This window comes from Podospora anserina, chromosome 3 (genome assembly GCF_000226545.1).
Source record: "Podospora anserina S mat+ genomic DNA chromosome 3, supercontig 2".
In the NCBI taxonomy this organism is placed as follows: Eukaryota; Fungi; Ascomycota; class Sordariomycetes; order Sordariales; family Podosporaceae; genus Podospora; species Podospora anserina.
In genome coordinates, this window is record NW_001914856.1 from 2,450,595 (window position 1) to 2,463,037 (window position 12,443).

The 12,443-nt window shown below is 52.7% G+C and overlaps 1 protein-coding gene across 1 annotated transcript; it reads left to right on the forward strand.

Moving 5' to 3' along the window:
- Positions 1-2,518: 2,518 nt before the first annotated feature.
- Positions 2,519-5,916, forward strand: PODANS_3_8860 (uncharacterized protein; the record flags this gene model as incomplete). Its single annotated transcript, XM_001909659.1, has 2 exons — positions 2,519-4,032; positions 4,137-5,916. The coding sequence occupies 2 exons, from the start codon at positions 2,519-2,521 to the stop codon at positions 5,914-5,916; spliced, it is 3,294 nt and encodes a 1,097-aa protein (XP_001909694.1).
- Between the last annotated feature and the right edge of the window lie 6,527 nt (positions 5,917-12,443).

The following is a 12,443-nucleotide window of genomic DNA, read 5'->3' on the forward strand; positions in this document are numbered from 1 at the left end:
TGCTGCTGCTGCTGCTGCTGCTGCAGGTACGGGATCCTCATCACGCTCTCATATTGCTACGCTGAGCTAGCTTTTTAGTCTCGGCAGTCAGAAGTTTCTTCTTTCCTTCTCCGTGACAGTCTATCTTATTCTCCTCGGCAATGCTGCGTTCTTCTTTCCAGGTTTTTTCTGGTAGGTGCCCATGCATCCTGCCAGGGACGAGGAGAGCTATCAAGGGAGTACACGATTATTTGATTGGATTGAAGTGTGTGTTTGTGTGTGTGTGTGTGTGGGTGTGTGCGTGGTCAACGATGCAGGTCGGTCGGTCGGTCGGTTTGTGGCCCTACACTACAGGATGTTGTACACCGTGTCACTTCTTGCTTCTGGCGGTTATGATGAGAGTAGTAGACAGGGCAGAGAGAACGTGGGTTGCATGGGTTGGTGAACCCGGTTTGGCAACGGGGTGCTTAAACTTGGACGAACGATAGGTGGTTTTTTATTGCATGGGTACCTAGGGCAGAGAGGGTAGGTGTTGGCAATCGATGATGGGAGAGGCAAACACGGCGAGGCATTTTTGGGGTTGGGTCGTTATGCTGCGGTGAAGGGTGACTTTGATGTGTATGCAGGGCGAGTTGTCAGTTCTGAGGTGATTATGCAAACGAAGGGATTGGTGATGAGAAAGTGAGAGCAAGGGCCGTATCAAGGTGAGACTTGGACGTAAAACGGCGCTGACCTAGGTCTGTAGCCAAGGTAACCAAGGTGAGAGTAACTTGCTTCTATGCATGGTCTAGTCTAGGGTGGCCAAGGGAGAATAGAAGCAGGCCCTATGCCGGACCCATTTCCATGAATACCCTCAACCCTAGATTTGTAATGAAGCGAGGGATGTATGTTGACCGCGGAGCAGCCGAGCCGAACCGCTTCAACCCACCAATGGGTTTCCACGGCTTTTCAAATTTTCCAGCTCTCGTCGGGGGAGGGAAAAAATATATATCGGGGTCGAATCTCTTTTTTGGTGAAGCTGGCTAAATTGGTCTTGCCACGTCAAAAAGTGGTGGTGGGAAGCATGGCCGCCCAATCACTTGATTCACCAGTCACCTGAACCGGACCGTGGGATTCCGTTGGTAGGTGTCCTCTGAAAAGGACAGGATCATGGTTCTTCGGGTCACCGCTCCGGATTTGTTCTTTGATTCACTCGATCAGTGACAAGGAGGAGCGGTCACCAGATGTCACCATCATAGAATCACAGAAACAAAAAGTGGAGGAGGAAAACAAGCGGGGAAGGTCAAGGACCCCACCGTTCGTCGGAGCTGGGGCCGAGAAGCAAGTCATCAACACCAAAATCCGCAGCTGAGATGCGAGTGTTTTCGGGGTTGTTTTCTTCTTGTTTGCCGATGTGGTCCAAGACTGGCGAGTGAGACAGATCTCAGGATCGAGCTGAATGATAAGAAAATCAAGAGAGAGAAAAAGAGAGACGACAATGTCTTGGCATGAGAGCGGTGGGGGTTGCCCAAGTGGGACAGTGCAGGTATCCCGAAGTGGTGTAAGTGATAAGGACACCGGACGGTCAGCGAGATGTCCCATCGCAAACGAAGGGAGGAATGAGCAAAGTTTATACATTGTGTTGATCCCAAGAGTCATCCACTCGGGTTGATATGGTCAGACTGAAAATATTCCCAAAACCAGCCAAACAAGATGCAGACTGTCTCGGAGGTGTGCTAACAGAAACAGAAACAGACGGCGGGATTAAACAAGCCGCGGACCGTAATAGGCAGCATGCAGGGCTGTCAATGCTGCTTTATTACCTGCAGCCCAGTGGCCGTTTGGCAGGTCTTGTCTTGCGCAAACCTCGGCCGAGAATTTGACTGGTTGACATGTTGAAGCCCGCACTGAGGTGGCATCCCCTGGCTGGTCCGTCGATGCTAGCGGCGAGAATAAGAAGAAAAAAGCCTCCAAGAGGTCTGGTCTGGTTGGGTGCCATATTGGGCTCCACGATGATGCAGATGCAAGTCCCGGATCTGGTGACCCCCAGTTCCCAAGAAGAAAACAAGTGGGAAGGGACCCTTCACATAACTGGGTCATCTCCCGCTCGCTCACCCTCCAAGCCACGGCAAAAAAAAAAAAGGGCTATACTTCTGCGACTCTTGTTTCACTGCCCGGGACCTTCCTCGGCCGCAAGTGATACACACGAACAGACCTTGTGGTTCTCCGCTCTTTCGGACGCAAGCCTGGAGCAGATACCCGGAACGCCGTGACGCCCACTCACTCGGCGCTTGTTTTGATCTCAAGCGTTTGCCCTCATAGATGCTTTAAGCCGTTCCCAACTTTCCCACCGTTCATGGCTGTTCGGGGAACCTGTTTCTTCTTGCCCGGACGACTCCTGTCTTCTTTCACGAGCTTTGCCAGCCCAGCCGACACCTTGAGAGTCAACACCTTGAGAGTCAACACCGTTGGTACTACCATATAATACCAACTGCCAGTCTTGGACATTGGAACAACAAGCAAGCTGTGCCGTAGTCGCTGCAACCTTGACAACGGCAGAATGGCCCCCCAGAAAGTTGCCAGCGTGCGCCACAAATCAAGGCCATCAGCACGACTTGCTCCCTTCCGCGACGACAGCAGTCTGGTAGCGCTGCGGTACGAGCAGACAAAACAAGCAGAGCCTCCCATTCCCCTTCCACCACCGAGAAATCCTCGCCGCATAATGCATCGCCCTGCGTCGACCATCGCATCGTCCTCCCCGAGTTCGCCAATCACCATCAACCCCCCGCCTGTTCCACCGCCGCAAGAAGAGCACCCTCTGTTCCGCACCCAGCCATCACCCCGGTCCCCAGCAGACGAGTGGAAGAGAGACTCGGGTCTGGCGCCGACATCTTCTTCGGTTACGCTCCGAGAAGAAGGTGCTGAAGATCCTGGGTTTCAAAAGTTCCTCGAGGTTATCGATGACACGGCATCGGTATACTCCTCTGACGAGCAGCAGAACGGCCGAAAGGACGCGTCTCCGATCCTAGATATCTTTCCCACTCCACCTCTGCGTATCTCGATTCCTCCTCGTCGCTCCGAGTCTGAGTGTGCGCCCCAGGACAACGGAATTGTACCACCTAGCCAGACCACGGCGCCGGCATCGCCAGTGACACCAACACGTCAAACGTCTCTCACCAAGAGAATAGGCCAAACACTAGGACTCCGCTCCAAGTCGGAAGGGTCGAAACGGTTGCGAAAAAAGATGCTTGGCGACGACAAGGCTGCAGCTGCAACGGCCGAGGCTGGTCATGGAACAGCCATGCGGGGCGTGCCGGGGCCGCTAAAATCGCCTAAACTCCCCGTGCTCCCCAGTTCTCCCACTACCCCAGCAGGGGCCCCTGTCTTGCGCGGTAGCTCTAACAGGGGAAACATTCCTGCAACATTAGGATCTTCTGCAACAGCCACAACTCCCACAACCCCCACAGCTCCTACAACTCCTGCAAATACAGGAGACACCACTTTCATGCCTCTCGACACGCCCATTCCCGCCGACAGCCTGTGGGACGACCTCGGTGACCTGTCCTTCTCCAAGAGAGGCAGCATCATGTTTGGCGGCAAAAGTGACCCATTCAAGATGTTGAAGGCCGCCGGCGCAACCAGCTCGGCGGCAGCTCCCGCGACAGCGACAGGAAAAGAAACCGCGACACCGCTCTCGATGACGACGACGACGACGAAATCCCCCGACGCGGCGGCCACGACGGTATCCAGCGACCGCCCTCCCACCGACTCGGACACAATCACGACAACCCCCGAGAAGACACGCTCGTCGACGCACACCACCACCCTGTCGGTACCGAGCATTCGCGTCCTGCCGGTAGATGTAGAGAGGGAATCACAAAAGGTGAGATCGCTCTATGAATCGTCTGGCGAGGGCTGTGGCTTGAACTGGGAGGATGGGGGGCACGTGTCGTCCTCGTCGTATGGTTGCGGCGTCGGCAGCAACACCACCAGTGTTGTCGATCAGCATCATCAGCATCGGCGCCTCGAGCCCACAGTGGAAGTCCCATCCGAAGAGGAAGAGATAGCAGTTGTGTACGGTTTTCCTTGGCTTTCTTTTCTTCGCATTTTATGCTTATCTTGAGTTTATTTTTTTATTTTGTTTTTCTGGTTTTTGGCACACAAGAGTTTACTGACAGCGAGCGCCTTCTTTTTCTCGCTCACGACTACAGATCTTCTTCTACTCCTCCCTCTTCAAGTCGGGTACCATCAAGCGCAGCCGGTCAGCAACAGCAAGCTCAGCAACAGCAGCAAGCGCCAAGCGACCGTCTCTCAGCGCGTACTACTCCAGCGTCGAATACACCACGGTCGGCCAGTTCCTTGTCTCCGCTACGAGATAGCCACGCTTCTGCCGCGGTCACGAGGAGGGAATATGAAAGGGCGGGTGGTATTGAGGACTGGGAGGATGTAGGGTTTTCGGATGTGGATCGGTATGGGTTCATCAGCCAGCGCCCACCTGCAAGACCGGAAACGGCGAGGGCTGGGACCCCAGAGTTGAGGTCGGCGCAGATGCCGCCTAGAAGGAGGAACGTGCTGACCAAGAGGCCCATGACGGCTTATTCCGCCACCGGGGGTGGAGGTGGTAGTTTGGGGGGTTACATTCGACCACCAAGCAGGAAGGTTTCGACGAGGTCACTCAACACTTTTACGAGCGAATTCTCGACTCTGTCGAGGAGATCGACGAGGAGCTCGATCAGATCGGCGACGAATCGGTTGCCGCATAATAGGGATCGGAGGTGGATGGATGAGGCGGGGGACATGCTTGCTTTGCAGGCGGGACTGACGGGGATCAACACGGATGATCATGGGGATGGGGGAGGGGTGGGGTTTGCCAGCAACGTCGGGGTGAACGGGGGGAAGAACACGGAGGCACAGAAACGTAAGGAGTTGGAACGGGCCGAGAAGTGGAGGAAGATGGCGACTGTTGTGAATAAGAAGGCTGGGTCGTCGTCGTCGGCCTCACAGCCAAGTAGTCAGGGGCAGGGGATGGATTACGAATTCGACACCAAAAACGCAAAGTTGATTGACAGGACCTGGAAGGGCATCCCGGACTGCTGGCGGGCGGCGGCGTGGTATTCCTTTTTGGCCACGAGCGCCAGGCAGTGGAAGAGCACCGAGACGGACGACTACTTGATTGCCGAATTTACGAGGCTGCAGCACGAGAGCTCGCCGGATGATGTGCAGATTGACCTGGACGTGCCGAGGACGATTAACGGGCATATCATGTTCCGCAAGCGGTATCGTGGCGGTCAGAGGCTGCTTTTCAGGGTGCTGCATGCCATCTCGCTGTTTTTTCCCGAGTTGGGCTATGTGCAGGGGATGGCGCCCCTTGCGGCGACGCTGCTGTGTTATTTTGACGAGGAGAGGTGTTTTGTCATGCTGGTGAGGATGTGGCGGTACCGCGGGCTGGAGCACCTTTACAAGCCCGGCTTTGCGGAGCTGATGGGGGTGCTGGAGGACTTTGAGAACAGGTGGCTGGCCGGGAGGGACGTGGCGGCCAAGCTCAAGGAGCTGGCGATTGATGCCACGGCGTATGGGACGAGGTGGTACCTGACGCTGTTCAACTTGAGCATTCCGTTCCCGGCGCAGCTGAGGGTGTGGGATGTCTTTATGCTGCTGGGGGAGTGCCCGCCTCCAAATTATGAGGAGCAGCAGCAGCAGCTGGGGGAAAAGGAAAAGGGGAAGGGACCCGGGTTGGGAGCCACGGGTGTGCCAAAGGGGCTGGATATCCTGCATGCCACGAGCGCGGCGCTGATTAATGCGTTGAGGGATGTGTTGCTTGATTCGGACTTTGAGAACGCTATGAAGGCGCTGACGGCTTGGATTCCGATTAAGGATGAGGATTTGCTCATGAAGGTTACGAGGGCCGAGTGGAGGGTTCATCATAAGGAGGGTGGGGGGAGTAAGTGGAAGATGTGAGGAGTTTTGTTGGAGGGCCTTTTTTTCTATTCATTTTTTTTTCTCTTGGGTCGTTTTTTTTGTTTGTTTGTTTGTTGGTTGGTTGGTGCCTGTTGCTCGAAAAGGAGATTGACAGGACACACAGGCATTTTTTTCTGTGCAGACAAGTTTGATACCCCCCGTTTACCTTTTTTTTTTGTTTCTCTGGTACAAGATTTGTTTATTCCCCCCTATTGCGATTTGGTTTGAGCGTTTTTGTTGTTGTTGTTGTTGTTGTTGTTGTTGTTGTTGTTGTTGTTGTTGTTGTTGTTGTTGTTGTTGTTGTTGTTGTTGTTGTTGTTGTTGTTGTTGTTGTTGTTTTTTTTTCGGTGTGTGGTTCTTGTCTTGTTGTTGTGGGATAGATTGAGGAAAGTGAGAGATGGATGCTTTTGATGGAATGTTTTCTGCCCCTATTTCTCTTTTTAATGTTAGCTTGACTGGTTAGTTAGCTGGCTAGGTCGTCCACGTCCTTTGACAGGACTTGTGTGTTTCTTTTGTCTTTGAACGATGGTGTGGATGAGTGGTGATGAGATGGTGATGTTATAACTGTTGGGGTGGGATGGATGGTGGATGGGTAGGGTTAGGTTGATGTGGTTGCTGGAAGAGAGGGTGAGAAGTAAGAGAATGTAAATACATACATACCTATGATACTGACACCTGAATTTATGGATCATTCGAGGTGCTGGGTCAAGTGTGTGGGTGTTGTGCGTGGTCGGTTTCTCTGAGAGAGACTGTTCAGAGGTTGGTCTGCAGGCTGTCTTGTATCTTTTGTCTATTATCTAGATTCAAATGGAGCTGTCGAACTCTTGACCATTTGTGGTATCGAGAAGATGCCATAGTTTCCTCTACATCTTTCTGCTAATTAGCAATTTCACAATTCATACCAGCCGGCAGTTTACACTTAAGTAGACTTTCATCACTCCTCGAAATAAATAGCTTACATTCAGATACCAACTAGCTAGATATGTCACCACTATTCAGTACCTATCAACACCATCTTCGACAAGTTCGCCCCAGCTCTCATTTTCCCCTGCAGACATAACACCAACATGGCTTTCCACCTAGCAACAACCTACCCCACGGAGAAATTATTCAAGACGAGACCAGAAAGATTATCATATCAAAGCAATCTCGGGACTGTCAAGGCCAGAGAGGAGAAAACACAGTGAGACCATCGTAAAAGGTTGGCGTGTCCCCGCAGTCTGATAAACAACGGGCTTGGAGGTTGAGGCTGGCTTTGGGTGTTGTGATGGAAAGAAATGCGGTCAAGGTGCTGGGGGAGCGGCTCGATGTACTGGACAATGAATCTTTGCAGAAATCTGCCGGGGTAGGAGTCGTCACCTCCCCCGACGGAAAGACAAGTGTTGGTTCGGGTTGGGGGTGGGAACCAGCTGTAAGTTGAAGGGAGTTGAAAGTGAAACTTGACACGGTTGAGCCAAGTCTCCTGGTGCTCGTCTCATGGCTTGGTATCGGATGATAGACTTGGGATCTGCCTGGCCGTGGGTGAGATACACAGGCGATGTTTCAGGCGAGTAACCTGGCTAAATGGACCAGCCTGCTGGAGCGGCGGGGAGTTGCTGGATTTGTGTGAACTCGGGGACGCTTGGATGTGAATGAAGGGGAGCTTACCTTCGCTGGCACCATCCATGGGCTCTCTTGACGACCTCAAAAATTGGTTGGCTAGCGAGCTTCTTGCGATCTTCTTGATGACGGATTGGAGACAGGTGAATTTGTCTGATTCCAGGTCGCGGTTATAGCTTGCTGGAGTGGTCCGCATTTCCGACCAGACCGCGTTCTCGTGCTGGGTTCATCGGTTCTTGCTGCTCGGCGATGGCTTGGCTGTCGTCGGTAGGGTGCCCTGAGTTGTGGTGGAGATTCCCAGAGTGCGACCCCTTTGTCAAGTCATGACGCAGCTGGGTGAAGTCAGCTTGAGCACCGGGAGCTCGCCTTGCCAATCCGGCCTCCCTCTCCGCAAACTGCCGGCTAGGTATGGGAGCAATGGCGTCTTGAGAGCCAGGCAACACCGGGTCTCTGAGGTGTAAGTTGCGGGGCTTCCGGAAGGCCCGAACAGGGCATTGAGGGCGCCGAGTAGCTCGGTCTGGCAACGGCAGACCATGTGGTTTGCTCCAACAGTGATTTTACTGAAGGCCAAGCAGCAGGCAATCTTTGAGAGCCTTGTCTTCGTCTGGAAATGCTTCTGCAGTTGCAAAGCAGTCTGTCCAGTCCAGAACTCGGGAGACCCGTCCAGCTCATCAGTCCTATCCACCCGGTCTTGGTGAGGTGACGATGGTCCAACGGGAGGGAAAGAGGTCAACCTGGGTGCCATATCCGGGGTGCCGTGTTCCGATACTGGGAGCCTGCTCTTGGTTGGAGACTGGTGGGTTATGGGGTGGGTACCTAGGTAAACGACGGTGTCGAGAAGCTAGATGGCGTGATGGATGTTGGTGAACATGGTTTATTTTGAGATGAAGTGAGTATATATACACTCGACTGTCAGCTTTAAAGCTTGAACAGCGGTCTCGAAAGATATGAGCTCTGAGAATAAGGAGAGATATTGGGGCTCTTATAAGCGTCCAACAACTCAGTCATCTCTCTTTCCATAGATAGTCAAGTAGGTTCGCGAGGATTCACATTCTCCCCAGTCGGAAGCTTGTTACGATCTCATGAGACAGATGACTGGTACATAATCTTCATTCTACTCAACAGCTATCTCATCTACTTTTCATCATTAAAGTGTGAGTGTTCATGACATAACCCCCTTGACTGCAAGTGGTCAGTCGGTAGGTGAGAGAGATATCCCTATGACTCCCACCAGTAAGTACTATGCCCACAATCCAGTCAACACCAACAAAAACAACCACAACCGCACCTATCACACAAACATAAGATTCCCAACCTGAAGCTCATCATCTGACCCATGTGTACCTGCAAGACTCGCTCTCGCTACCTCCATCCTCTCTTTTTCGGTCCTTTTCACGCGTGACTCGCATACGCCAAAGCAGCCGAGGCTGGTCAACCCAAAATCTTCTTTCTATGAAAAGCGGACTTTCCTTGTTTACTTTCTTTTTCGCGACGTTCCTTTGCTGTTCCGTGATTCTTCTAGCACTGTCTCGGTACCCAACTTAGATAACCTTGTCGGCTTTCGAGACCGATGTTCCCAGCGCTTCTCCCGCAGTAGTCTCCCCCTCGCTACCTTACTTACCATAAAACAGCCTGTAATACACACGAGCCCTTATAGTACAGGCAGGTCTTTTACTAACTCCATAAAGGTAGGTCACATCAGTTGTATGTTCCGCATGTTGTCAGTGTCACTACATACTGTCCAACCTACCTTGCAAAAAAAAAAAAAAAAAAAAGATTGTACAACTGACCTTGTCCTTGTCCCTGTGCTTGTCTACCAGCATTTTACAACCTGGAACGTTCACATGCCACGTGATACAGATCGCGCCTACCACATCGGCTCAGCTTAGACGTCGCAAACCTTACATAGGTATGTTGGTTTATGTAAAGCACTTCTTAAATATCCCAATCCGGCAACCCCCAATATATCTGACACAAATCCACCCTACTTTCTCACCCACCACACCAACCAGCAAAACCAAGTCTGGGGTCCGGGGTCTGGGGTATTCTCCCCTTTCTTCATTATCTTCCGCACCATCCTCATCAGCAAGCCCTGCCCAGCCGAGGCACAGTAATCCCTTGCGTGACACCTCCCATCCCCAAAAAGCATGTCAAACGGGTCAAACATTCCACTTGTGGCTTACACTTGTGGCTTTTCCTCCACCCCTCCCCCCCCCCCCCCCTTTCACGCACATATAGGAATGTCAGATAGGTAGAAGAAGGTAACACACATGTTTCATGTGTTCTCCCGTCCTTGACAGCAAAGTATTATCACTGTGCATATGTAAATGCATGATGTCTTTTTACACCCTGCTTACCTGCTGCCTACCTACTACCTACCTCACCTCCGTGCCCAAATGTCATCCAAAGCATGTGGCATCAGTCTTGAATTTACAAAGCGGCCGACCACCACCCGCTCACTCACACAGACACACACATACCACACACACACACACACACAGTACGGGAGCTCTTCCAAAGTAAAAATAGCCGCGCCCCTTCTTCCGTCCCACACTCCCATCCCTTACCCGCAAGCGCCGTCAACATTCCCTCCCCCCCCATCCCAATCTACCCGCGTCTATCCCCAATTCAGCCGCGATACCCATTCGACCTCAACCTCGTGTGTGTGCAGCACATCACAAGTTCCCCGGGCCCGGGTATACTGTCCACACCCGCACCCACACCCGCCACACCACACTCGTCTACCCCATCCCGTCTAAGCGAAGTGGTACATTCTCATAATCACTCTCACGTCAAGCAGCTTGGTTGAACCCATTAATTAAAACTTGGATAGATATGGAGAAAAAACCACAATGCCGTAGACGAAAAAGGGGGGCGAAATGCACTTGCAATCTTTTGCGTCCTCGCCTATAGGAAGCGGCAACTCGCTTCCAGCAGTAACCTCTTTCACCCGCACAAACTGTCAATCTTGGAAAAAAGAAGAAAAAAAGACCATCTTAACACGGAATTGATACCCTCCTCCCCCTGCCGAACCCACCAGCCGAAGTTGTTTGCTGGCGTCGTCATAACCGTCCAGACAAGCCAGTGACGGGCGGCTCATTCGGATCGGTTCCATACAAGCCCCCAAAACAAACTTTGTATCCTGCCAGATCCGGAATCTCTGGCATAATCTTCATATCTGGGTCATTCGGCTCAACGGGACGAGACCAAACAAACAAACAAGGCAATATCGCGGCTTTTGGATAAGTGTTTTGGTTGTTCGGAAGGAATAGATACTGGGCCAAGAGATGATGAGGCTTCATGCTTGGAAAAAGGAAACAAAAGCGTACCGATAAAAGCATGCTGAAGTTGAGTGCAGTGGTAGCCACCAAGGCTACAGCCACAGCTGCGGCTGCTGCACTGGAGGACGAGTGCGTCGATCAAGCACATATATACGCCCTCCCCCCAAAAAGACAACTGACAAGGACAAGGCCTCGACGGCAAGACCCAGGATCCAAATACCGTGCCGCGTCCAGGTGTGGTCCAAAAGAAACATGGGCATGGCCACCATACCATGCCGTTCATGCCTGCCTGCCGACGACGAGACAAGTCCACGTTGTCAAAGGGAAAAAACAAATCCCACGTGCAGGCCGCGTATGGCCGGACCGGACCAGCTCCGAATGGCTGGATGATATTACTAGGTCGGTAAGTAAGATCTGGTCGATCCTGGCTGGCCGCCATCAAACGGCCGCCGACTGGCCGATGTTCATCCGCCGATAGGGTAGACCCATCATCTTTTCAGGCGTGTGTAGAAACACTCCCCATTATCAGATGCATGTCGTATCATAGCATGAACTGACAGGTGAGAAAATGCAACCCCCAAGCTTTGACACCCGGCTGCGCGCTTATTGCCTGCGCCTGTTGATCCCGTCCTTATACAACAACGCCTGCCGACTTCGAGCTGAGGTTGACGGGCTGCGAACGCTCAGACGTTTGTGCCAGAAATAAAGACATCCTTCAGCGCTTCTGAGGCATTGACTTGATTTCCGCCGCGAAGGGAAAAAATAAAAAATAAATAAAAAGAGTTGACAGGCAGAGCTAGCTTGCAGGGTTGCATTGGTGATTTTGCCGCAGGCGACTGTGCAAAACAGACGGCTGGATATCCGTATAGCTTCCAGCGTTGCATCCTGCTTGTTCAAGGCAACGGAAAATGCCGCCTCGCCTGTGCGCCGAACTGCCAAAATGGAGCCGAGGGAGACGTACGTGTCGTGTACGTAGAAGTGGGCAGAACAGTGGGGGAGAGGAAGGGAGGAAGGAAGGAAGAAAAAAAGGCCGCCGTTGGAGGAAGAAAAGGATTCTTGGTTAGGTGTGGTTAGATATCGCGAGTTCGGTTCAAGAGCCGCAGGGAGGCATCGCAGAAAGACGCTAGGCAGCACCCGGCAGACAGTTCGTGATAGTGTAGGTGTTCGCCCGACATGCGTGAACTCTTGGGGCTACACTACCCTCCGGAAGGGCAGAACGGGCCGGGTGGCCGTCCCGGGTTCGGGTCCGAGCCAGAACCATAAGCGCCGTGTGGGGCTGATCATCCACACCGTTGCAACTCCAGTGCAAAGTCAACGGCGGTAACGACGACACCTCTTGGTTGCGGACGCCGCCGCCGCATTGTCCGTGCCAAAAGCTGCCGGTAACGACGGGCCTCCGGGAGGAAGAGTGTGAGTGAACCCATTCCGTGCAAAGATTGCCGAGCGCGGTTGGCAGTTCGGTTGGCAATTGGCAGATTGATTGATGAGTCGTCGCTTGCATGTTGGGCTTCCCTTCGGCGCTTGTCCGCGCAAAAAAATGAAGGACAGGTTTGTGTGTGCTTACAGACGCGGGGAAGCAGACGCAGGCGAGGGAGGAGTCGGACGGAATGTGGGTGGTGGTGGAAAGAAAAGAAGGTTTCCCCTCCC